This window comes from Cervus elaphus, chromosome 9 (assembly GCF_910594005.1).
Source record: "Cervus elaphus chromosome 9, mCerEla1.1, whole genome shotgun sequence".
In the NCBI taxonomy this organism is placed as follows: Eukaryota; Metazoa; Chordata; class Mammalia; order Artiodactyla; family Cervidae; genus Cervus; species Cervus elaphus.
The window spans coordinates 23144415-23166797 of NC_057823.1; the positions used below are offsets into that span (position 1 = coordinate 23144415).

The 22383-nt window shown below is 51.6% G+C and overlaps 1 protein-coding gene and 1 non-coding gene across 2 annotated transcripts; one reads left to right on the plus strand and one right to left on the minus strand.

The window, feature by feature from the left end:
• Window positions 1-2167: 2167 nt before the first annotated feature.
• GNA15 (G protein subunit alpha 15) lies at window positions 2168-22105 on the minus strand. The gene is made up of 7 exons (XM_043912027.1): window positions 21577-22105; window positions 13416-13600; window positions 10828-10982; window positions 10058-10186; window positions 7467-7596; window positions 5719-5872; window positions 2168-3109 (listed from the first exon to the last, which is right to left on the minus strand). Exons 1-7 carry the CDS (start codon window positions 21719-21721, stop codon window positions 2883-2885), a joined length of 1125 nt encoding a protein of 374 aa, XP_043767962.1. The 5' UTR covers window positions 21722-22105; the 3' UTR covers window positions 2168-2882.
• Window positions 16650-16722, plus strand: TRNAV-CAC. The gene has a single exon. It is a non-coding gene; the product is annotated as a tRNA-Val (tRNA).
• Window positions 22106-22383: the final 278 nt, after the last annotated feature.

The window sequence follows — 22383 nt, forward strand, 5'->3', positions numbered from 1 at the left end:
TTCCCTGACCAGGGATTGAACCCAGACCCCATGCACTGGAATGCAGAGTCAAGCACTGAGAAGCCCCTCCATCTTAGAAAGATTCTAAAAAGAGTTGGCTACCTGACTCAGACTGGGAACCAAGTTCATGTTGACAGCAGGTAATTTCACTATAGGGGCTTCCCAGGTGGCACTAGTGGTAAAGAACCTGCCTGCCAATGCAGGAGATGTAAGAGATGAGGGTTCAATTCCTGGGTCGGGAAGATCCCCTGGAGAAGGGCATGGCAGCCCACTCCAGTATTTTTGCCTGGAAAATCCCATGGACAGAGAAGCCTGCGGTCACAAAGAGTCAGACACAACAGAAGTGACTTAGCATACATGCGTGCACTCTTGCTATAATGGGACAAAATTTTCTTCACCTCTCTGCTCTCCAGATCAAAAAATAAACCTCAGTCTAACCATAAGAAAAAACATTAGACAAAACAACTAAAGGACGTCTGACAAAACACCTGCTAGGAGACGGCTGAGGTCCTAACCCAGGTATGGTATCTGGGAATATGACCTTCTTTGGAAATAGGATCGTTGCAGATACAATCAAGTTAGAATGAGGTCAGGTTCATCTAATTCAGTATGACTGGTGTCTCTGTTGTTGTTCAGTCGCTCAGGTGTGTCTAATTCTTTGTGACCCCATGGACTGTAGCCCACCAGGCTCCTCTGTCCATGGAATTCTCCAGGCAAGAATACTGGAGTGGACTGCCATTTCCTCCTCCAGGTGTCTCTGTAAGAAGAGCAAAATTGGACACAGACACACACAAGAGGAAATGACCATGTGAGGACAGAGGCAGAGACTGGAGGGATGCCACCACAAGCCAAGGGACACAGAGCCACCAGAAGCGGGAAGAGACAGGAAGGACCTTCCCCTGGAGCCTCTGGAGGGAGCTCAGCCCTGCTGACACTTTAGTCTCAGACGCTGCCTCCAGAACTCTAAGAGATTACATTTCTGTGGTTTTAAGTCCCTCTGTCTGGGGTACTTCACTACTGGAGCCCTGGACAAGCCACAGAGCTGACCAGCACTCTTCAAAATGGTCAAGGTCATCAAAGACAAGGACAGTCTGAGAAACCATCCCAGTGCAGAGGACCCTAAAGAGATGCAATGACAAAATGTCATGAGGGATCCTGGGTGGTGTCCCAGGACGGAAAAAGGGCATTAGGGGAAAACAGGAAATCTGAATATAGAGTAGACTTCAGTTAATAATGTTTCAACGTTTGTGTGTGTTAATCACTCGTGTGATCCCATGGACTGTAGCCTGCCAGGCTCCCCTGTCCATGGGATTCTCCAGATAAGAATACTGGAGTGGGTTATGATTCTTTTCTCCAGGGGATCTTCCTGACCAGGAGATTGAACCCATGTCTCCGGCATTGCAGGTGGATTCTTTACTGTCTGAGCCACCACACCATATTAATATATTAATAATATGGGAAATCAGATGTGGTTTTATAAGGCAACTCTGTATTCACAATTTTTCTATAAACCTAAGACTATTCTAAAAAATAGTTAATTTTTTAAAAATTGAAAAACAACAGACTTCCCTGGTGGTCCACTGGTTAAGATTCTGGGCATCCACTGCAGGGGCCACGGGTTCAATCCCTGGTTGGGGACATAAGATCACCCACACTGTGGGGTGCAGGGAAAAAAATTTAAAAGAAATAAAAAAAACTGTTGAATGAATAATAAAGTCTTGGCTCAGCCATCTTCAGGTGTGTAGTCTTAGTCAAATTATTCAGTTTCTCATGTGCCTCAGTCTCCTCATCTGTAAAATGGGGGCGATGGGATTTGTGCCACATGGGGCTGCCCTGAGACCAGGATATGGTGAGTAGAGTCATCATCGTCTCCATCAGAGATGGCTGGTGGCTGCTGCTGGAATTTTGGGTAAGGAGCAACAGAGGGCCAGCCAACAGGACCCCACGGCCACAGAGAGAGGCTGGACTTCACTTCCTGGCTTGAAGTGCACACAGTCCCGCACATCCGTGTGTTCCGTGCCCTGCACAGCGGATGGACAAGTAGAACTTTTCCCTTCCTTTGCCATGTAGCTACCCTGTCCGGGACAGGAGACTTGCGACAGGACAGCGGGGGCCAGGGCTGGGGAGGTGGGGTGTTACACAGGACGCCCCTAAGAAACCAAAGGTCTCCAGAATGTCATTTCTTTAATGTCCACCCTGCAAGGGGCCATGCAGAAGGTGAGGGAATAAATACAGAAGGTTGTAAGATGCAGTGCTCCCGGCCTCCAGCCTAGGAAGGAAGGGGTATACCTGTGGACCTCGGTTTCCTTCATCTGCAAACCGGGGCAAGACACACTTTGAGCCAAGAGGCTCTGAAAGGGCGTCTCTTTCTCCCAAGAAAACGGAAGTCCCTGAGCTGCCCAGACCTCAGGCTGGGATGGCGGCTCCTGTCCGCTAGGGGGCGCCAGATCCCGCGTCCCCGGCATGAAGGACCACTCCCCCCATCCCGGGGCCGGCACAGAAGCCCCAAAGGGTCTCTGCCTAAGAGAGGACATACCTACAGGGGGGTCCTGAGAGAGCCCCACCCACTCAAGTCCTGGATCCCTTGCTCTTTCCACCCTTTCCTGCACCTTGGCCTCCTAAACGGCCACTGTGTTTTCTCTCCGAGGAGGTAAAGTGAATCGAGGGAAGGGGGATCCAGAGGCTGTCCTGACGAGGGGCGGAGAAGGAAGGGGGTAGCGACCGGCCTTCCACGCCGGCTCACTCGTGGTCCTTCCTCCACCTGGGTCTGGGGCTGCAGCGACATGGGGCATCTGGGCTAACTGAGCGCCGGCCCGCCCCGCGCCCCCTGCCCGCAGGTTCCGAGTTCGGAGCGGGTCCGAGTTCGGAGCGGCAGGCCTGGGTCAGAGCAGGTTGATCTCGTCCAGGTAGCGGGCCAGGACCGAGTCCCGTACGTCCTTGAAAACCTTGCGGATGTTCTGTGTGTCCGTGGCGCACGTGTAGTGGCTGAAGAGGCGGCGGGAGCGCGGGCCCTTCCTTCCCCCGTCGGCACCGTCCACGCAGCCGGCGTACATGCGGGTGTACATGTCCAGAATGAACTTCTTGGCTGCCTCCGCGTCCTGCTTGGGGCCTGGGGACAGGGGTGGGCAGTCAGAGCACGCGGCTCTGTGGCAGGTGAGAGCCCCTCCCTCCTGGGACCAAGGTAGACTCTGGACAACATCGGGGCTGCAGGAATCATCCGGCAGGGTGCCTGCCAGCCACCACCATCTTTTGTGTTTCTAGCTAGTCACATGACTGAGGCCCAGCCAGTAGGAGCCTCGGGTAGGCTCATGTGGGTCACATGGTCTGGAATGGACCAATGAGGCTGGTCTCTGAGACTGCACAGAACCGTGTTAAAGACCCTCTCTCTTAGCTGGGCTTGGAGCCTGGAGGTCCAGAGAAAGACATCCTGGGGAGATGAAAGAGAAGGGGAGGGATGACTGCCCTGATGGGGCACACATGGGATTTCCACCCCGCCATCTCTCATTCATATACGTATGTGTGTGCGTGTGTGTATACATATATACATACACACATGGTCACACACATATGTGATATATATATATATAGTGAGTCAAGGGCTTCTGGAACCCCCCAAGACCCACCTCCACTACTTACAAGTTGAGTTACCTTATCTGTTAATCCACCTAAGCTCGGAGAGTCTGTTTCCTCATTTGTTTAAAACAGGGATCATAACAGTCCTACGCCTCCCTGAGGTGTTGTGAAGACTCAACACAATCATGTCGAGGGCTCCGTGTTCAATCAGAGAAGCTTTCAGGAGTCTGTACTATCATCATTCTGTCAGAAAGGCAGGTTCCCATAATGGTTACAACCTGCCAGCTTTGGATCCAGGAAACTTGGGTGGGAATCCTGCCTCAGCCAGTCACTAGCTGTGTGACTTTTGGCAAATGACTGTCTCTCTGTGCTTCAGTTTCCCCATCTCTATAGTGGTGAGAAACAAGAGTGCTACTGGACGGCGATTTTTTAATGAGCATTTTTAACAAGTCAGTACATGAAGGTGCTTCCATTAGTGTTAGATGTATTAGCTGTTATTGGCTTATTATTATTGTCATGAATATTATTTAGTAGAGAGGAGAGAAGACTGTGAGTCAGAAGTTAGCAAAGGGTGCTTCAGCCTCTGTGGCTGGGAGAAAAGGATGAGTTATGGGGGTTCCCTGCGACATGAAGGAAAACAAACCATCCTCAAAATGATCTACTTTATCCCTGTTTCCAAACTCTTCAAGTCATGGTCCCACTTCCAGAATTGCCCAGGGGATGCTCTGGGAAGATGGAGAAGAGTGTCCAGGTCACCTTCCTGGAACAAGCTGACTGTCACCCAGACCTCAAGTCTTGTGGGTAAGATTGGGTGAGACTGGCCACACAGGCTCTGACAGACCAGTGGTCACACCTGTGGCTGCTACTACTGCTGCTGATGCTGCTAAGTCGCTTCAGTCATGCCCCGACTCTGTGCGACCCCATAGACGGGCAGCCCACCAGGCTCCTCTGTCCCTGGGATTCTCCAGCAAGAACACTGGAGTGGGGTGCCATTTCCTTCTCCAGTGCATGAAAGTGAAAAGTGAAAGTGAAGTCGCTCAGTCGTGCCTGACTCTTAGCGACCCCATGGACTGCAGCCTACCAGGCTCCTCCATCCATGGGATTTTCCAGGCAAGAGTACTGGGGTGGGGTGCCATTGCCTTCTCCACACACCTGTGGTGACATCCTCAAAACTTACACACTAGGCTCATGCTAAGGGTTTCACTTACTGTGGTTGATTGTGTATTAGGATGAATACACAAAACTCATAATTTGGTGAATACACCAAATCCATGTCCACTCAGAATCTCAGAATATGACCTTATTTACAAATAGCGAGTTTTGCGCGTGTAATTGGCTAAGCTGAAATGAGATCACACTAGGTTAGGTCAGGTCCTAAACCCAATGACTGGTGTCCTTGTAAGAAAAGAAGAAATGGGGACTTCCTTGGTGGCACAGTGGATAAGAATCCACCTGCCAATGCAGGGGGACATGGGTTCGATCCCTGGTCTGGGAAGATTCCCAGGCCATCTCAGCCTGAGCTCTAGGTCCCATAAGCCACAACTACTGAAGCCCATGCACCTATAGCCTGTGCTCCACAACAAGAGAAGCCACCACAATAAGAAGCCTGTGCACCACAATGAAGAATAGCCCCCGATCCCCGCAGCTAGAGAAAGCCCACACGCAGCAACAAAGACCCAGCATAGCCAAAAACAAAGAAAGGAAGAAGAGAAGAGACAACCAGAGACAGGGAGAGTCGCGTGGTAACAGAGGTAGAGACTGGAGACTCGCAGCTACAAGCCAAGGACTGCTAAGGGTTACAGGTGACCACCAGAAATGAGGAGGGGGGCCTGGGACAGGCTCTCCCCCAGAGCCTCTAGAAGGAACCAACACTGCTGGCATCTTCACTTCAGACTTCTGGCCTCCTAAACTATGAGGGGGAAATTTCTGCTGTTTCCAGCACCCAGTATTAAGGCTTCTGTTACCTTCTCCCCATTCGACAGAGGGGGAAGCTGAGACTCAGAGATCTCCGGCAGAGATCAGAGATGGGTCTGGAATGCAGGTCTGTCCGACTGCACTCCAGGCTGAGGTGTGGCCTGAACCAGCGTCTCTCTTGGGAGCTGCTTTTGGGAAGTGAAGCGTATAGAAAGTTCTAGAACCACTCACCCCGGAAACTGGGGAAGTAGGTAGCCAGGTGGGAGGTGGGGATCTTCTCCTCCAGGATGTCGGTTTTGTTGAGGAAGAGGATGACGGAAGTGCTTTTGAACCAGGGCAGTTCCAGGATGGTCCCAAACAGGGCCAGACTCTCCTTCATTCGGTTCTGGGTTGGGAGGCACAAGCTGGTCATGGATCCAGGTGGATGCTCGGCCTGAACAGGAGCCCTCCCCACAGGTGGAGATGGGGCTGGCAGCCCACCATCCAGCAGCTTGAGGCTCCCCAGTTCCCGCCGGGCTGAGACTCAGGGCAGTGGGGCCGGCTGCCTGTGTATGCCCAAGATGGTTTTGTGCCAGTACTGGCTGGGCTGGTGTACCCCACCCCCAAATTCATGTCCACCTGGAACTTCCGAATGAGACCTGATTTGGAAATGGGGTCTTTGAAGATGTAATTAGTTAAGAATCGGTCACACTGGAGTAGAGTGGGCTCTGACTCCAATGTCCTTATAAGAAGGGGAAATCAAAGGACTTCCCTGGTGGCCCAGTGGTTAAGACTCTACGTTTACAATGCAGGGGGCAAGGGCTCCATTCTTGGTTGGGGAACTAAGATCTCACATGCCACGAAGCATGGCCAAAAAAGTTTTAAAATTATTTTTTTAAACTAGGACACAGGGAGATGGCCATGTGAAGATGGAGGCAGAAATGGGGTGGTGTCTTCTCCAATCAAGGGGCCCCAAAGATTGTCAGCAGGCCAGAAGCTGGGAGAGCCGCAAACAGACTCTCTTTCACAGGGTCAGAAGGAGACAGCCCCACTGACACCTTGACCTTGGGTTTCTGGCCTCCAGGACCATGAGACAATAAATTTCTGTTGTTTCAGCTCTACCACCCACTCCCCCCAACCAGCCCTACCTCCCAGTTTGTGGGACTTCATCACAGCAGCCCAAGCAAAGTGGGACGTGGTGTGTGGCTCGATTCAAGCAAGATCTGTGTCAAAATGACCTCAAATTGATTCTATCTCACTCAGTTTGATTCTATCTGACTCAGCCCGAAAGTACAAATTATAACACCTGACCCTTGGATCCTGAAACTGCCTATGTGAGACTTTAACCCTGAAAAGTGAGCATGTCAGAGATAATAGTGTGCCCAATCTTCAAGGTGCTCAGTCGCTTTGGTCGTGTCTGACTCCTTGTGACCCCATGGACTGTAGCCTGCCAGGCTCTTCTGTACATGGGATCTCCCAGGCAAGGATACTGGAGTGGGTTGCCATTTCCTCCTCCAGGGAATCTTCCCAAACCAGGAATTCAACCTGCATCTCCTGCATCTCTTGCATTGCAGGTGGATTCTTTACCACTGAGCCATCAGGGAAGCTGAATTAGGAGAAGAATTCATGAAAATCCTGAATAAAAACGACATAGCCCCATTCCCGCAGCATGACCCATTCTCCCAGGACAGGACACACTGTGCCTCAGGGTGTGGGAATAGGGTGGTGTGCCTTGAAGCTTGAGTATCCAACTGTGTGTGCGTGTGTGTGTGTGTGTGTGTCCCCAGGGTCCTTGTCTCACAAATACGTGTGGATCTGTGCATTGGGGTTCAATGGTCTGGCCACAAAAGAATGGACGGTGAAGCTCAAAGCCACGCCAGACACACAAAGACTCCCTCAAGAGTGGCGGTAGGGTTTCCTGCTCAGTTGAGGGTCCCTGGGCCAAGGAGTGAGTAAGGAGTAGGGGAGACGGCACCCCCACACCCCCAGTGGCACCTCACCTCTTGGTTGTTCTCCTCCAAACACTGGTCATATTCACTCAGCGAGGCCAGGTAGATGAGGGCAATCACATTCTCGAAGCAATGGATCCACTTCTTGCGTTCTGACTTCTGGCCCCCGACGTCCACGATCCTGCGGGGAAACCACCTCCTGTCAGAGCTCAGACCCAATCAGGGACCCTGAGACATGGCACCCCAGACCCCAGTCCTGGCCAGGACATGCCACAATCAACATTAATAGCAGCAAGAATAGATGCTAGCCACCTGTGAGTGACTGCCTTTCACTCCATGGGGCAGGCATCACTATGATACCCATTTTATAGATGAGGAAACTGAAGTACAGAAAAGAGAGGGGACATCCTGTACTTCTGTTGCACTGGGCTGCCTTCTACCCCACAGTAGGGGACAGCCGGTTGGGCACATCCTCAGCCTGCCCTGTTTTGACTGATGACCCAGGGGAAGCTGCAAAACTCAGTTTCCCATTGGCTGTGATCCGGGTGACCACGGGAGTGTCCAGCAGCCACACAGATGGGCAAGAGCCACCCCCTCTGTTTGCGTCCCAGGACAAGCGTTTGCCTCCACCCCCAGACACACCACAACAAAAACCTGAGCCCTCCCTCCTTCCTGTTGTCTCTTCTAAGAAATATGGGTTGCTGATAACAAACCCTGCGTCATTTCCCTGGGGATGCGACCATTACTCAGGCAGCAGGCAGGAAATGCCAGAAGCCTCAGAGCAAGAAGAGACTTGCCCCGATGTACAGGAGGAAAATCCAGGCTGGTGCCTGAGGCTCCTGAGTCTCAAAACCGGCCTTTCTGGTGATCCCCAGATTCCCTCAGACCCTGTGTCCAGAGTCAGATGGGGGAGGCAGCGGCTTAGAATGGGGCTCCAGAGGCTGAGACAGCTGTGAGGTTTGCTTACTCTCCAGCCTCCCAGCTCAGTCTCCCTTTCCTCTGAGCCCTCACCTTTGCCTTGAGAATGGACTCAAGTTTCCCCTTCTGAAAATTCCCCTCCTCCACCCAGTCTTTCCTCTGAACTTCCCCAACCACTACTTTTACTCCTAAACTTTCACCAACTCACCCATCCACCTGTTCGTCCATCCACCCACTCCCTCGTTTATCCATCTTTCCACTCACGCATCTAGTCACCCATCTGTCCACATATTCACCCAACCATTCATCCATTCATCCATTTATCTATCCATCTATCCATTCATACAGCCACCCATTGATCCATCTATCCACCTACCTATCCATCTATCCATTCATCCACCCAAGCAATGGCTTCCCCGATGGCTCAATAGTCAAGAATACACCTGCAACGCAGGAGACGAAGGAGACGTGGATTGAATCCCTGGATTGGAGAGATCGCCTAGAGGAGGGCATGGCAGCAGACTCCTGTATTCTTGTCAGAAAAATCCCATGGACAGAGGAGCCTGGCGGGCTACAGCTCAGGGAGTCGCCAAGAGTTGGACACGACTGAAGCAGCTAAGCACACACCCTCACTCAATATCACATAAGATACCAATCAGAGAAGCAGTAGAATCAGTCTCAAGCTGTAACTTCAAGGGGCTCTCCATCTAGTGGAGGAGGCTCAAATGCAAACAGTAAATTATGAACCTTCTTGTTTCAAAAGCATGGAGCCAGGAGGGAGGGCCATTCAAGGAAACAAGAGATCACACATGAGTGGGTTGAGCACTGGAGGTTCTCAGGCACACCTTCACAGCTCTCTGCCACCATCTTGCTAAGGTCACTGAAGATTCTCTAAAGGCCACTCCCAGAAGTTGCTTGTGTCTCTGACCTTTTCTTGGTCTTTGACACTGGCTGTGGCTCTGCATGGACCATTCTTGGCTGCACTGGACCCCCACACCTCTCTGTCTTCCAGCTCAGGCCTGTTTGTGCCCAGCCATCTCCCAGATGGTCCAGACTCCTCAGACCCAACCTGCCCCAAATAACTCCATTGGCTTTTCTAACACCTCCCACTCTATCACCACCACAGTGGTTTTTACCATCTACACCATCATCTTGATGGGAAACTCACAGCGAGTCTTTTTTGACTGCTTGCTCTATTTCCCATGCTCACCCATTCTACATCAGAAACATTTCTTGCACCATTCCCTCATTTCCATCCTCATGGCCACTTACCCAGACCCTTCCCAACCCTGTCTGCCTGAACCATGGCTCCTGCCTCCTCCTGGGTCTCATGACACCCAACCTGAACCCCTCATTGATCACTAGAGGGATCAGCCTCTGAGCTTCCCCAGCCCCAAATTAATCCCTCTGATCTAGCCCTGACCGCACAGTCTCTGTTTCCACCTTCCCATCACCCCATAGCTCTAGTGAACTCCTAATCATTCTTCAACGCCCTAAGACCAATGCCTCCTCCTCCAGGAAGACTTCCTCTCCCAGAACTCTGGAGGCTAAGTGTGGGCCCTTCCAGGTCCCAGTCCTGACTCCATGGTGGGGATGGAGATGTCTATGCCCAGCTTTGCCTCCCGCAGCCTGACAGGCCCTTTGTGGGCTGGGACAGACAACTCAGCCCTCAGCGCTGCAGCTCCTTTGCCCCTCCTACAAGAGCCTCCAAGCTCTGTGCTCACCGCAGGTTGGTTTTCTGCACGGAGAAGCAGTACTCGTTGATCCCGGTGGTGGGCATGCGGCTTCGGAGCACGTCCTGCGCAGTAGGGATGTAGCCCTCTTCCGTGATACGGTCCAGATTCGACAGGTAGCTGTGGAGCCGGAAGCCCTGAGTGCTGGCCTTGCAACCTCCCTTTGCTTCTCAGATTTCCCCTGACTCAGGGCCCCATGAGGACCCTGCTGGGGGAGGAGAGCCCCCAGAGAGGGGCCAGCATTTCTGTGGGTCCCAGGTGGCTGAGGAGCCTAGCCTGAGGCCACGGGAGCCTCAGGGAGAAGCAGCGTCAGCCTCAGGGCAGTGTGTCTCTCTGCGGAGGGTGTCACCCCAGGTATATGTCACTGCCACAAGAGCAGTGATATCCTTGAGAACTAGACGCCCAGCGTCGAGCCCAGGACAGCATCACCCCAGAAATGGTCTCACGCCAGAAACGGTGTCACCCCAGAAACATCACCCCAAGAGCTATGTCACTCCAGAAACAGCATCACCCCAGGCGCTGTGTCACCCCGGTAACAGTGCACCCCAGGAACTGGGTCACCTGTGGAGCAACGTCACCCCAGAAACACCCTTACCTGGGAGTCAAGACCACCCACAGCACCCCCGCAGTGGAAGCCAGCCGGCCTTGGGGCCCCTCTGCCTGCTCCGGTACCTGGGAATGGGTCTCCTCCGACTGTGTCCAAGCACAGCCTCCCGCCCCAGACCCCAGCCCCTAACCCGGCCCGTGGACCCCAGACTCACTACACAGCCGAGTCAAGCAGGTGGAACTCTCGCCGGCGCTCATAGCAGGCGCGGATGCCGGCGTCCTCCCACAGCCGCTGCATGGCCACGGCGTGGCGCTTCTCGAATTTGGTCACCTTGTAGGGGTCCTGGCTCATGATCACGCTGGCGTGGTGCTGGGAAGGGACGGACGGGGCGGGTCAGAGCAGCCGGACAGGGTGGGCGGGGGGCGGGGCTGCCCTCCTGACGTCTCTGCCCCCTTGGCTCGTGTCTGCAGACCGCAGGGGCAGCAGGGGCGCTCGCGAAGGAGCACCAGTTCGGGTGACCGTGAGCGGGGCAGCAGCCTCTGCTCCATCCGTCTGCTTTTCTTTGCACCGGAAGCAGGCGCTCTTGTTTATGTTTAAATTATCTTTTTATAGAGGTAATTAAGCTACCATGAGGTCATGAAGGTGGCCCTAGTCCAGAGTGACTAGTACCCTTATAAGAAGAGATTGGGACACGAACACAACAGAAGGATGGCCATGTGAGGATACAGAGAGAGGACAGCCGTCTACGAGCTAAGGAGAGAAGACTCCCTAAGAGTCTTAGGGAACCAACCCTGAGGTCTTAGGGGTCAGGACCCTTATACACTGCTGTGGGGAATGTAAACTGGTACAGCCACTGTGGAAAACAGTTTGGAGGTCCCCCCCAAATTAAAAATAGAGCCACCAGGAATTCCCTGGCAGCCCAGTGGTTAGGATTCCACACTTTTACTGCTGAGGGTCCAGATTCAATTTCTGGTCAGGGAACTAAGATCTCACAAGCTGCGTGCAGCAGCCAAAAAAGTAAATAAGCAAATAATTTGTTTTTTAAAAATAGAGCTATCCATCAACAGACGAATGGATAAGGAAGCTGTGGTACATATACACCATGGAATATTACTCAGCCATTAAAAAGAATTCATTTGAATCAGCTCTAATGAGATGGATGAAACTGGAGCCCATTATACAGAGTGAAGTAAGCCAGAAAGATACAATACAGCATACTAACGAATATATATGGAATTTAGAAAGATGGTAATGATAACCCTATATGCAAAATAGAAAAAGAGACACAGATGTACAGAACGGAATTTTGGACTCTGTGGGAGAAGGCGAGGGTGGGAAGTTTCGAGAGAACAGCATCGAAACATGTATATTATCTAGGGTGATATATATCATCTAGCCCAGGCTGGATGCATGAGACAAGTGCTCGGGCCTGGTGCACTGGGAAGACACAGAGGAATCGGGTGGAGAGGGAGGTGGGAGGGGGGATCTGGATGGGGAATACATGTAGGTCCATGGCTGATTCATGTCAATGTATGACAAAAACCACTACAATATATATATAAAAAAAATAGAGCTATCATATGATCCAGCAATTCCACTCCTGGGTATGAAATCAGGATCTTGAAAAGATAACTGCACTTTCAGGCTCATTGCAGCGTTATTTACAGTAGCCAAGATGTGGAAAGAACCTAAATGTCCATCAATGGATGAATGAATAAGGATGTAGATATAGGGACTACTATGCAGCCTTTAAAAAGAAGCAAATTCTGCAACAGCGGACAATGTAGATAAACCTTGAGGACACCACGTTAAGTGAGATAAGCCAGTCACAGGACAGATCCTGCATGATTCTACTTAGAATCACAAAGAATCTGGAAGCAGCAAGTACAAGGACACAGAGAATAGAATGGGCTGAGGGGAGAGGTTGGGGGTTGATGTGAATAAAGTTTCCCTAAGGCAAGGGGAACACCTTCTAGAATTCTTTCTTTATGACATTGTATCTGCAGTTACTGATACTGTATTGTGCACTTAAAATTTGCTAAGAGAGTAGATTTCATGTCTAATGTTCTTCATACAATAAAATATTTAAAAAGAAGGGTGGAGACTTCCCTGGTGTTCCAGTGGTTAAGACTCCCTGCTTCCAATGCAGGAGGTGCAAGTTTGATCCCTGGTCAGGGAACTAAGATCCCACATGCAATCTGGTGCAGCCAAAAATAAAATAAAACAAAGAAATATAAAAAGAAGGGTGATGTGACACATGGTCTGCATAGCACTGTCCCCTCAGCAGGGTGGGACAGGGCTCAGGAACCAATCCACCATAATAATACTTCTAGAACAAAACACATGCCCACTCAGGACTCCTACCAGGCATCATAAGGTGCAAGGGAGAGATGACTGCACCCTGGGGGTCCACAGGGGAACCCTTGGGGGCGGGTATATGCTGGTGCTGAAGGTGAAACTGTTTAGTTTCTCATCCCTGTCCAGCTCTTTGTGACCCCATGGACTTGTAGCTCACCAGGCTCCTCCGTCTGTGAGATTTCCCAGGCAAGAATACTGGAGTGGGTTGCCATGCCCTTCTCGGGGGGTGGGGGGAATCTTCGTGACCAAGGGATCGAACCTGGGTCTCCTGCATTGCAGGCGAATTCTTTACCGACTGAGCCACCAATTGGTGCTAAGCTGCCTGACATGTACACCAGGATCTCAAGAAACCTTGGAGGGGGCAGCTCTTAAGAACTTAGGCAACCTGAGGGGATGCAGTCCCACCTGGAAGCCCTAAGAGAGCCCCCTCCCCACGGGGCTCACCTCGCTCTCGGGCCAGCTGAAGGGGATCTGTAGCCGTTCCATAGCCTCGATCATGGTCCTCATGGATACGAAGATGTTCTGGTAGACTAGGGGCCGGAAGTTCTTGCGGTCCTCCTCCGAGTAGCCCGCCCCGTGGATGATACGCATCTGCTTGATAAACGTGCTCTTTCCACTCTCACCGGGACCTGGGGAGATGGCCACCATGGTCAGCTCAGCCCTCAAGGGGCTCCTGAGACCTAGCACCCACCACTCCCAGGCAATGGGGCTCAAATCCCGGCTCCGTGACCCTGGGCGAGCGCCTTCACGGCTCTGAGCCTTTGGGTCTCCACCTGTAAAACGTGGTTTGCTGGGTGGATGTGAGGGTTAAACTGGTTCATGGAAACGTAGTCCTGGAGGGTCGGCAAACCACTGGTCCTCAGGCAAAGCTTGTTGGCGCCTGTTTTTGTTCCATTTTTGTTTGTTTGATTTGATTTTCTGTTTTATTGTTATTATTTATTTGGCTGCGCTGGGTCTTCTTGGCAGCATGGGGGATCTAGTTCCCCAACCAGGAGTCAAACCCAGGCCCCCTGCATTGGGAGCTTGATGCCTTACCCACTAGTTACCCGGGGAAGTCCCTGTTTTTTGTTTGGTTTGTATTTTGTTTTTGTTTTTGGCTGAGCAGCACAACCTGTGGGATCTCAGTTCTCCCCAACCAAGGATCCAACCAGGCCCTCGGCAGTGAAAGTGCGTCCTAACCAGTGGACCTCCAGGGAATGCCTGACAGTCACCTGTTTTTGCACGGCCAGCAAATTTTTACAGTCTGCATGGTTTTTACATTTCTAATTATTTTCACCATTACAATTTTTACAGCTTTTAAATGGTTAGTTTTTGCATTTTTAAATGGCTGAGAGGAATCTAGACACTGTTTGATGACACCTGAAAATTACATGAAATTCAGGTTTCAGGGTCAGTAAATGAAGTTCTGGGCTTTCCTGGTAGCTCAGCTGGTAAAGAATCCACCTGAAATGCAGGAGACCCCAGTTTGACTTCTGGGTAGGGAAGATCCCCTGGAGAAAGGATAGGCTGCCCACTCCAGTATTCATGAGCTTTTCTGATGGCTCAGATTAAGGTAAAGAATCCTCCTGCAATGCAGGAGACCTGGGTTTGACCCCTGGGTCAGGAAGATTCCCCGGGAGTAGGGCATGGCAACGCCCTCCAGTATTCTTGCCTGGAGAAGCCCCATGGACAGAGGAGCCTGGTGGGTTCCAGTCCTTGGGATCTCGAAAAGTTGGACACGGCTAAGCACAGCACAGCAAATAAAGTTTTAATTGGCACATGGCCACACCTGGTTGTATATAAATTATCTAGGGCTGGTTTCTTGGGACAGCAGCACAGTTGAGTAGTCAGAGACTCTCCAGCTTGCAAAGCTGAGAAGATTTACTGTTCCGCACTGTTTAGTTGCTAAGTCTTGTCTCTTTAGAGACCCAATGGACTGTGGCCCACCAGGCTCCTCTGTCCATGGGATTCTCCCGGCAAGAATACTAGAGTCGGTTGCCATTTCCTTCTCTAGAGGATCCTCTCGACCCAGGGATTGAACCCAAGTCTCCCATGTGGCAGGGAGATTCTTTACCACTGAGCCACCTGGGAAGCCTGAAACGATTTTCTATTTGGCCCTTTACAGAAAAAGTCTGTGGACCCCTGGCTTAGAATGCGCTTTAATATAGGAAGAGTTACATTCGTGTTCACTACTATTAGCAGTAGTAGTCTTTACCATAATTATAATTACTGTTATCATTATTTGCTATAATTATTTCAGGTAGGGAAAGTTTTACGAAGGAAATACAATAGGACAAATAGAGTGATTAAGTGACTACTACAGCTAAGTGCATGGAACACTTCTCAGTGGAGGTGACATTGGGGTTGAGATCTGAAGGCTGAGAAGGTGGCTCCCGTGTCAAGATGTGGGGAAAGGGAGCATCAGGCAGCGGACACAGTATGTGCAAAGGCCCTGGGGCAGGACTGTACCTGGTGTGTTTGACAAACAGCTGGGAGACCCCTGTGGCCGGAGCAGAGTGAGCGAGGGGGCGGGAGGAGGGGAGGGCAGGGAGGGGATGGGGCGGGTCATGCAGAGGCTTGTGGGCTACAGGAGAACTTGGGCTTTTACCCTCAGGGAGGTGGAAGCCTGGAAGGCTGTGGGCAGAGGAGGTGCGGGGCCTGACTCAGGTGCTCACAGGTGCCCTCTGGTTACTTCAGGGAGGACTTCCCACCAGCCAGATGGTTCAGGCTGACCCAGGTGGCCACGTGGAGCGAGAGAGAAGGGGACATTCACATGAGATACTTGGGAGACAGAACCCACACAACCTCACAGTGGAACAGGGTGGGATGAGGGTCCTTGCAGGCTCATCTACAGAATTTCCAGGGCCAAGTGCAGGATGGACCCTCGGGGCCCTTCTGACTGCAGGGTTGCACAGCCCAAAAGCCAGATGTGGGTCTGTGATATTAACACTAGAATCTTCCAGAGCCCAGGACCAGGAGCTCAAAGAGGAAGGCCTGGCTCGCTGCTGTCTGAGCCCCGATATCTCCCTCTTGGAGCCTCTGTTTTCTCATCTGTGAAATGGGCTTGACATCCAGGTGAGAGGTACATGGCCAGGAAGCCTCCTCCAACACCTCCCTGGCATGGGGTCCCTCCAAGGGCGGGGGGCACTCGTGGAGGAGGAACTGAGACCAGCCACAGAAAGGGAAGGGGTAGCCTGGCTGGAGCCAGAAAGAGGAACCGGGAGCAGTGGGAACATAGTGGGGAGGAGGCAGGGAGTGTGGGAAGTGGCGGAAGAGGGAGTGCTCTCTTGTATCATCCGTGGGGGGGCTCCAGTCCCTCCCCACCCCCAGCACATTTGAGGGCAGTGAGGGGTGAGCTGGTGACACCACTACACTTGAGATCCAAGAAAAAGAGTCACTTTTCTGTTACCCTAAAGGACATTCATGGGGAAACTGGAAACACTGGTGGGACGGACGTGATGGAGACAAGACTGTATCACATGCATCGGCCACTCATCATCATCTTGGGGGTCTTTGCTTTTTAGTGAGACCCAAATCCATGGAAGTATTTGGGGGATAAAAAGGTGAAAAGTAATTATCCTCCAATTAAAAATAAATAAAATTTAAAAAAAGATCGGGGCTGCAACTGTACTCACAAATGGATCAAAAAACAATGAATATATCCATACTAAATATATAAATGTATAGCAAAGTGGGACTTCTCTGGTGGTCCAGTGGCTAAGACTCTGCACTCACAATGCAGGGGTCCTGGGTTCAATCCCTGGTCAGGGAACTAGATCCCACATGCCAAAACTAAATGATCTGCTGCTGCAACTAAAGATTCTATATGCTGCAACTAAGACCCAGAGCAGCCAAATGAATAAATATTTTTAAATACAATTGCATTTTTAAAAATAAATATATAGCAAGTAAGCTACAGACATACATTATGTAAACTACAAATATACACACATGTGTGTATGGTGAGGGAATAAAGGGCATGAGATAAAATATTAACATTTTCAGAAGGATCCAGTACAACTTTTCTAGAACTCTGAAAGTATTTCAAAATGTAAAGTTAAAGTGGGGGGAAACCCCTCAAAAGCCAGGTGAGATACTACGTTGGAGGCTGAAACAGAAAAAGGGCCTTTGTGGAAAAACCAGTGAAATCTAAACTTTGGAGTTGAGTTCATAGAAACATGAGGGTACAGTTCCCATGTTAATATCTCAGCTATGACAGCCCACAGCACCTATGTAAGAAGTCATCATAGAGGAAGTGGTTCAGAAGTCGGGAATTTTCTGTGCAGTTTTTGCCATGTTTTTGTCCATTGAAAGTGATTCCAAAATAAAAAGTTTCCAGGACTTCCCTGGTGGTCCAGTGGTCAAGATTCCGTGCTTTCAATGCAGGGGGCATGGGTTCGATCCCTGGATGAAGAACTAAGATCCCGCATGGCCAACAATTAAATAAATAAAATGTTTACTATAAACAAATTAACAACAAACAGACACCACCCCTTCAGTATGGAGCCACCTGTCTCAGATTCTGAAATTCCTTGGGCTTCAGGACAGAGATACATCAAACTCACTAAATATTCCTGCAGTGGGACATCTGACTATCACAGTTGGTGAGATAAACCCACAACCTCACCTCCCACTGGGAAACCTGGGGAGATGGGCTGGTCTCTGTTTTTTAACAGCTCTGTTTATTTATTTATTTGGCCACATCACATGGCATGTGGGACCTTAGTTCTCCAACCAGGGATTGACCCTGCACCCCCTGCAATGGAAGCAAGGAGTCCTAATCACTGTACTACCTGGGAAGTCTGAGATAGGCTGGTCTCTGATGCTTCTGTGATTTGGAGATGGTAGAGGTGGCTGTGAGTTCTGCCCCCCTGACCTCACCCTCCCAGTGTGGTGGGGGGTCCATGCACCAGCTCCCCCAAGCCCACAAGAAGACTGGCCCTTGGTTCCACTTTTCAGGTGGAAAAACTGAGTCCCAGATTGGTTGGATCCTGCAGTTGGTGAGTGGCCAGATTGGGACTAAAACCCAGTTTTGAGTCTGGAGTTCTTGGGCTCTTTCATGATCATTCTGGGAAGTTCCCCAGGTGCTGTTTGAATCATTGTCATCATCCGTGTCTTCCCAGTGACAATGATTTAAGTCTTAGCATCTGCCAGGCCCTGAGCCCAGGTCCTCTCTGACTGACCTTGGTGGATCCTCACAAACATTCCCGCTGTGTTCCCATTCACAGTGGAGATGTGGGGGCTCAGAGAGGTGCAGTGACTTTCCCAAGGTCACACAGCTAATGGAGAAGCAGAGGAGTGAAAACAAGCCCTTGTGGATCCTTCACCAGCAAAATAGGAAGTGGCCGGTAGGCTGAGTCAGGCATCATCAAAGTATCAGTTAATAGGACTTTTCTCCACACACTCGGAAGCTCATCGGCTCCTCTGGGTGCTGCCAAAATGGCAGTGAGACCTACGGCAGGGGACTGCATTCTTTGACCTTCCTCTGGGCTGCTCCTCTGGGAGCACAAACATAGATCTCACCAAGCAACTGTTAATTTTGTTGGGATGCACTGTTTCATTAAAGAAAAAAAAAAATCCCAGTTGCCACCCACAACTTGGGTTTCATGACTCACGTGTGAGTCCCAACTTGAAGTGAAACACTTCACCTTTGCAGCCATGCCTCCTGGAACCACTGAGGATTCAGGAGCCTCTCGTGGTGTGATTCAGGAAGCTCCCCAAATGACACTGAAAGATGTAGGAGAGCTGTCTCCACCTGGCAAAGCCTCGCAGCCCAGACGGGAAGTGGCCGCTTCCTCCTGGGCACGGGGGAGGAAGTGGAAATGCAGAGACCAGGAGCTGCGCCAAGTCCCAGGCATCACGAGACACTGGGTGGCTCCTTCCATGGGGAACCGCAGCCCCCACCCCGCTTTCCACTCCCGGGAGACGGGGCTCCTGGGGCACGGGGAGTCAGGCCCGTGCAGCTGGAGACCACACAGCCCAGCTTCCATGCCCAGCTCTGCCTCCAAACCCGCTACAGTCCCCAGACCCAATCCTGCCACCTCCCTGGGCCTCAGTTTCCCCATCTGTCACTGGGGTTCTGTGGAGGCACATTCACAGGGCAGTCAAGATCATGGACTTTGAAACCGGATTTCTAGGCTCCAGTCCTGGCTCTATGACTTTGGGCGAGTCGCTTCACCTCTCTGGGCCTTGGTTTCCCCATCTGGGGATAGGAATGGTTCCCACCTCACATAGTACAGACAAAGCTGGCTTCTTTATTATTATTATTGGAGGGGGGCGCACTGCACAGCAGGCAAGATCTTAGTTCCACAAAAAGGGGTCAAACCTGCACCCCCTGCCATGGAAGCTTGGAGTCTTGACCACTGGACCACCGGGGAAGTCCCAGAGATGGCTCCTTTAATTGTTTTATTCAGACTCTTCCCCTTCTCAATGTGGTGACTACTTCCTACCAGGGACAGACCCCTTGTCCCTTGGGCTTCTTCCTCAAAAGGATCAACCACCTCCCAGAAGAAAACAAAAAACTTTTGAATTCAATTCCTGTTTTTAAGAAGGAGGGCAGGTGTGGAGGCAGCCCTTGGGGCTTGGATGGGGGTGGTTGAAACCACAGTCCAGCAGGCTGTCCACAGGGCCACATCAGTGCTTGGACACGTGGACAACATCCCTTCTCCCCTCCCCCCCACAACAAGCAGAAGTGGCTTCCTGATTTGGGGCTGGCTGTCCCATAGTCAGTGGAGAAAAGGACTCCGACAGCTCTAGGAAGATACAGTATAACTCTGGGGAAAATCACCCCAGAAACTGGATTCATTCATTCATTCACTCATTTATAAAGCATGCATCAGGCATACCCTCATGATCAGGTCACTGTCCTCCTGAAATAATGCTGGGGACACAAGAGTGAATAAGATGGACATGGTCTCTACCTCTCTGTTGCTTACTGTGTAACTGGAGAGACAGACAGTGAACAAGGAAACAGGAAAACACAGGAAAGAGTGTCGTGAAGTGAGTGCTATGAAGAAAAATTGTGCAGAGGAAGAAGGACGGGTCTGACTTTGAAGCCAGAGAAATCAGGGAAGACGTCTCTGAGGAGGTGACACTTGAGCTGAGACACACCGGCCAGGCAAAGGCTTGCGGGGATGCTGACAGCCCTTTGCGGGGAGAACGGCAAGTGCAGAGGTCCTGAGGTACGGTTAGAGAAACCTGAGATGTGCAAGGAAGGATCGCTAACACTAACAAACCCCTAGCCCAACTGAGCTCCTAGCTTCCCCAAAAGGGAGAGAAGACAAAGAATGAAAAAAGAGACATCACTACAAATCCAACAGACATGAAAGGATGACAGGGGAATGTTAGAAACAATCGTATGTCTGTATACTTGAAAACTTCAAAGAGCCAAATTCTTTGGAAGATACCAGTAACCAAAGCTCACAAAAGAATAGCCTACGTGGCCCTATTTATTAAAAAATAGTAAATACAATATCATATATAAAAGCCTAGTTATTACAGAAAGTGAATAGAGATAGCTATTCAAGTCTTAATTAAAACTTTCCTGTGACTTCCAAAGGAAGACTCTGAGATTCTACAGCAGGGACCATAGGTTCAATCCCTGGCCAGGGAACTAAGAGCCCACATGCCATGTGGGGCGAGGCCAAAAAAACAAAACAAAAATAAAAACCCCTTCCAGGCTCAGACGGCTTCACTGAAGTCCTGTGCCCCACTTTCTCCTCTCTTTCCACCCCTGAGGGCTGCCCCTTCCCACTGAGCAGGAGAAGAGACAGGGCAGCTATCCAGATGACCAAGCCCTGCCTTTTGTCCCAGGGCAGGCAGGTGGGATTTGGGGAACCCAGGGCCTTCCCCAGCCCTCGTCCAGGACTCAGGCATTCCCAGGAGACCCTTCAAGGTTGGGGTCCCTGGGCTTAGGCCTGCGGGGCCACACACAGGGCAAAGTGGCTGGGGGAGTGGACACATGTGGACCATAAGACGTGAGGTCTCACAGGTCACAACTTCGGAGCCTTGCAATCCATCACACCTGAATCACCCCAACTCCCTCACAGGGTTTTGTTGACCTCCTCTTCTTGCTGCCGGAAATTATTTTATCTCCTTGTTAGTTTACGGGCTTATGGTCTGGCTCCGTCACCAGAAGCTGAGGTCCCTAAAGTCAGGGACACACAACATTCCATCTCCCCTGCTATTGCACCCCACCTCCAGGAATTATGCAGTACATCTTGAATGAATGAACTGATCCATCAACTAATCAATCCATCAAAGGTGCTTGGTCACGCTTTGCCCGCAGGACTTGTCCTGATAAACCACCAGAACAAACCCAGGTCAAGCCCTCAGAGGGACGGAAGGGTCCTGGACTCTCCACGGTCTCAGGGCTAGGCTGGAGGTCCCGGCGTTAGGCAGCTCATTCCCTTCTCATGACTTGGGAGCCTGTAGGGCTGGCTGGGCCAGCCAGGCTGGAATCGGGCCACCCAACTGAGCAACCTCCACCCCTGCAGATGCCTGGGAGGTGGCTGGGCCAGGGAAACGGGCTCACAGCTCACTCCCTGGGAGGAGAAACCGAGCCTCAGTCGACTCATCCTGAAAGTGGGCTCCCAGGCTGCCCCGCCCTGGATGGCCTCCGACTCACCCAGAAGCAGCAGTTTCAGCTCCCCTCGGTCGCGCTTCTTCTGCTCCAGGAGGATCTTGTTGATCTCCTGGTCGATCCGGGCTGCCGACTTCTCGTCCTCGGTCAGACACCAGGGACAGCAGCGCCAGGTGAGCGAGCGGGCCATGGCGGGGCCTCAGTGGGCACGAGGCGGCATCGCCCCTGCCCCTGCCCCTGCCTCAGGAGGAACCCCAGCCCGGCTGCTCTGGGGAGGGCTCCTGGCAGCCGGCGGGAAGGGCCTCCCTCGTCGTGGGGGTCACCCCCACCAGGGACCCCCTGGCTTCCTGGCCTGGGTTACTGGGCGGCCCAGCTTCTCTAGGCCTGCCTGCCAGCTCCGGGGTGGAGGAGGAGAAAAGATGCTGGCTCAGGGCTCCCCGCCCATCCCCAGACCTGCCTGGCCGGGCCAGACAGGTTGACGGCAGAAGAGCTCAGAGATGAGGTGGGCGCCTCGGGGGAGGGCGGGCCGGGGAGGAAAGGCCAGCCGCCTGGGTGCACGCTGGGCCTCCTTCCTCATTCTGGAGAAGGGGTGGACCCGGTTGTCTGTCCTCCCTGGGCCTCTGACGCCCGCCCTGGCCCACGCCCCTCTTCCCTTCCTCTGGGCCAATTAGAGGCAATCCTCAGAATACCTATCACCATCTTTATTATTTTTTTTTTTTATAACTTTTTGGCCATCCTGAGGAACATGTGGAATTTTAGTTCCCCCACCAAGGATCAAATCTGTGCCCCTGCATTGGAAGCCTGGAGTCTTAACCACTGGACTGCCAAGGGAAGTGCCCCATCCTGATATTT

Coding starts and splice junctions, on each gene's coding strand:
- GNA15 (XM_043912027.1), bottom strand. CDS start 21,721: ATGGCCCGCTCGCTCACCTGGCGCTGCTGTCCCTGGTGTCTGACCGAG. Junction 13,601..21,576: donor GCTGAAACTGCTGCTTCTGG/GTGAGTCGGAGG, acceptor CCATCTCCCCAG/GTCCCGGTGAGAGTGGAAAG. Junction 7,597..10,057: donor GTGCAGAAAACCAACCTGCG/GTGAGCACAGAG, acceptor GTTTCCCCGCAG/GATCGTGGACGTCGGGGGCC.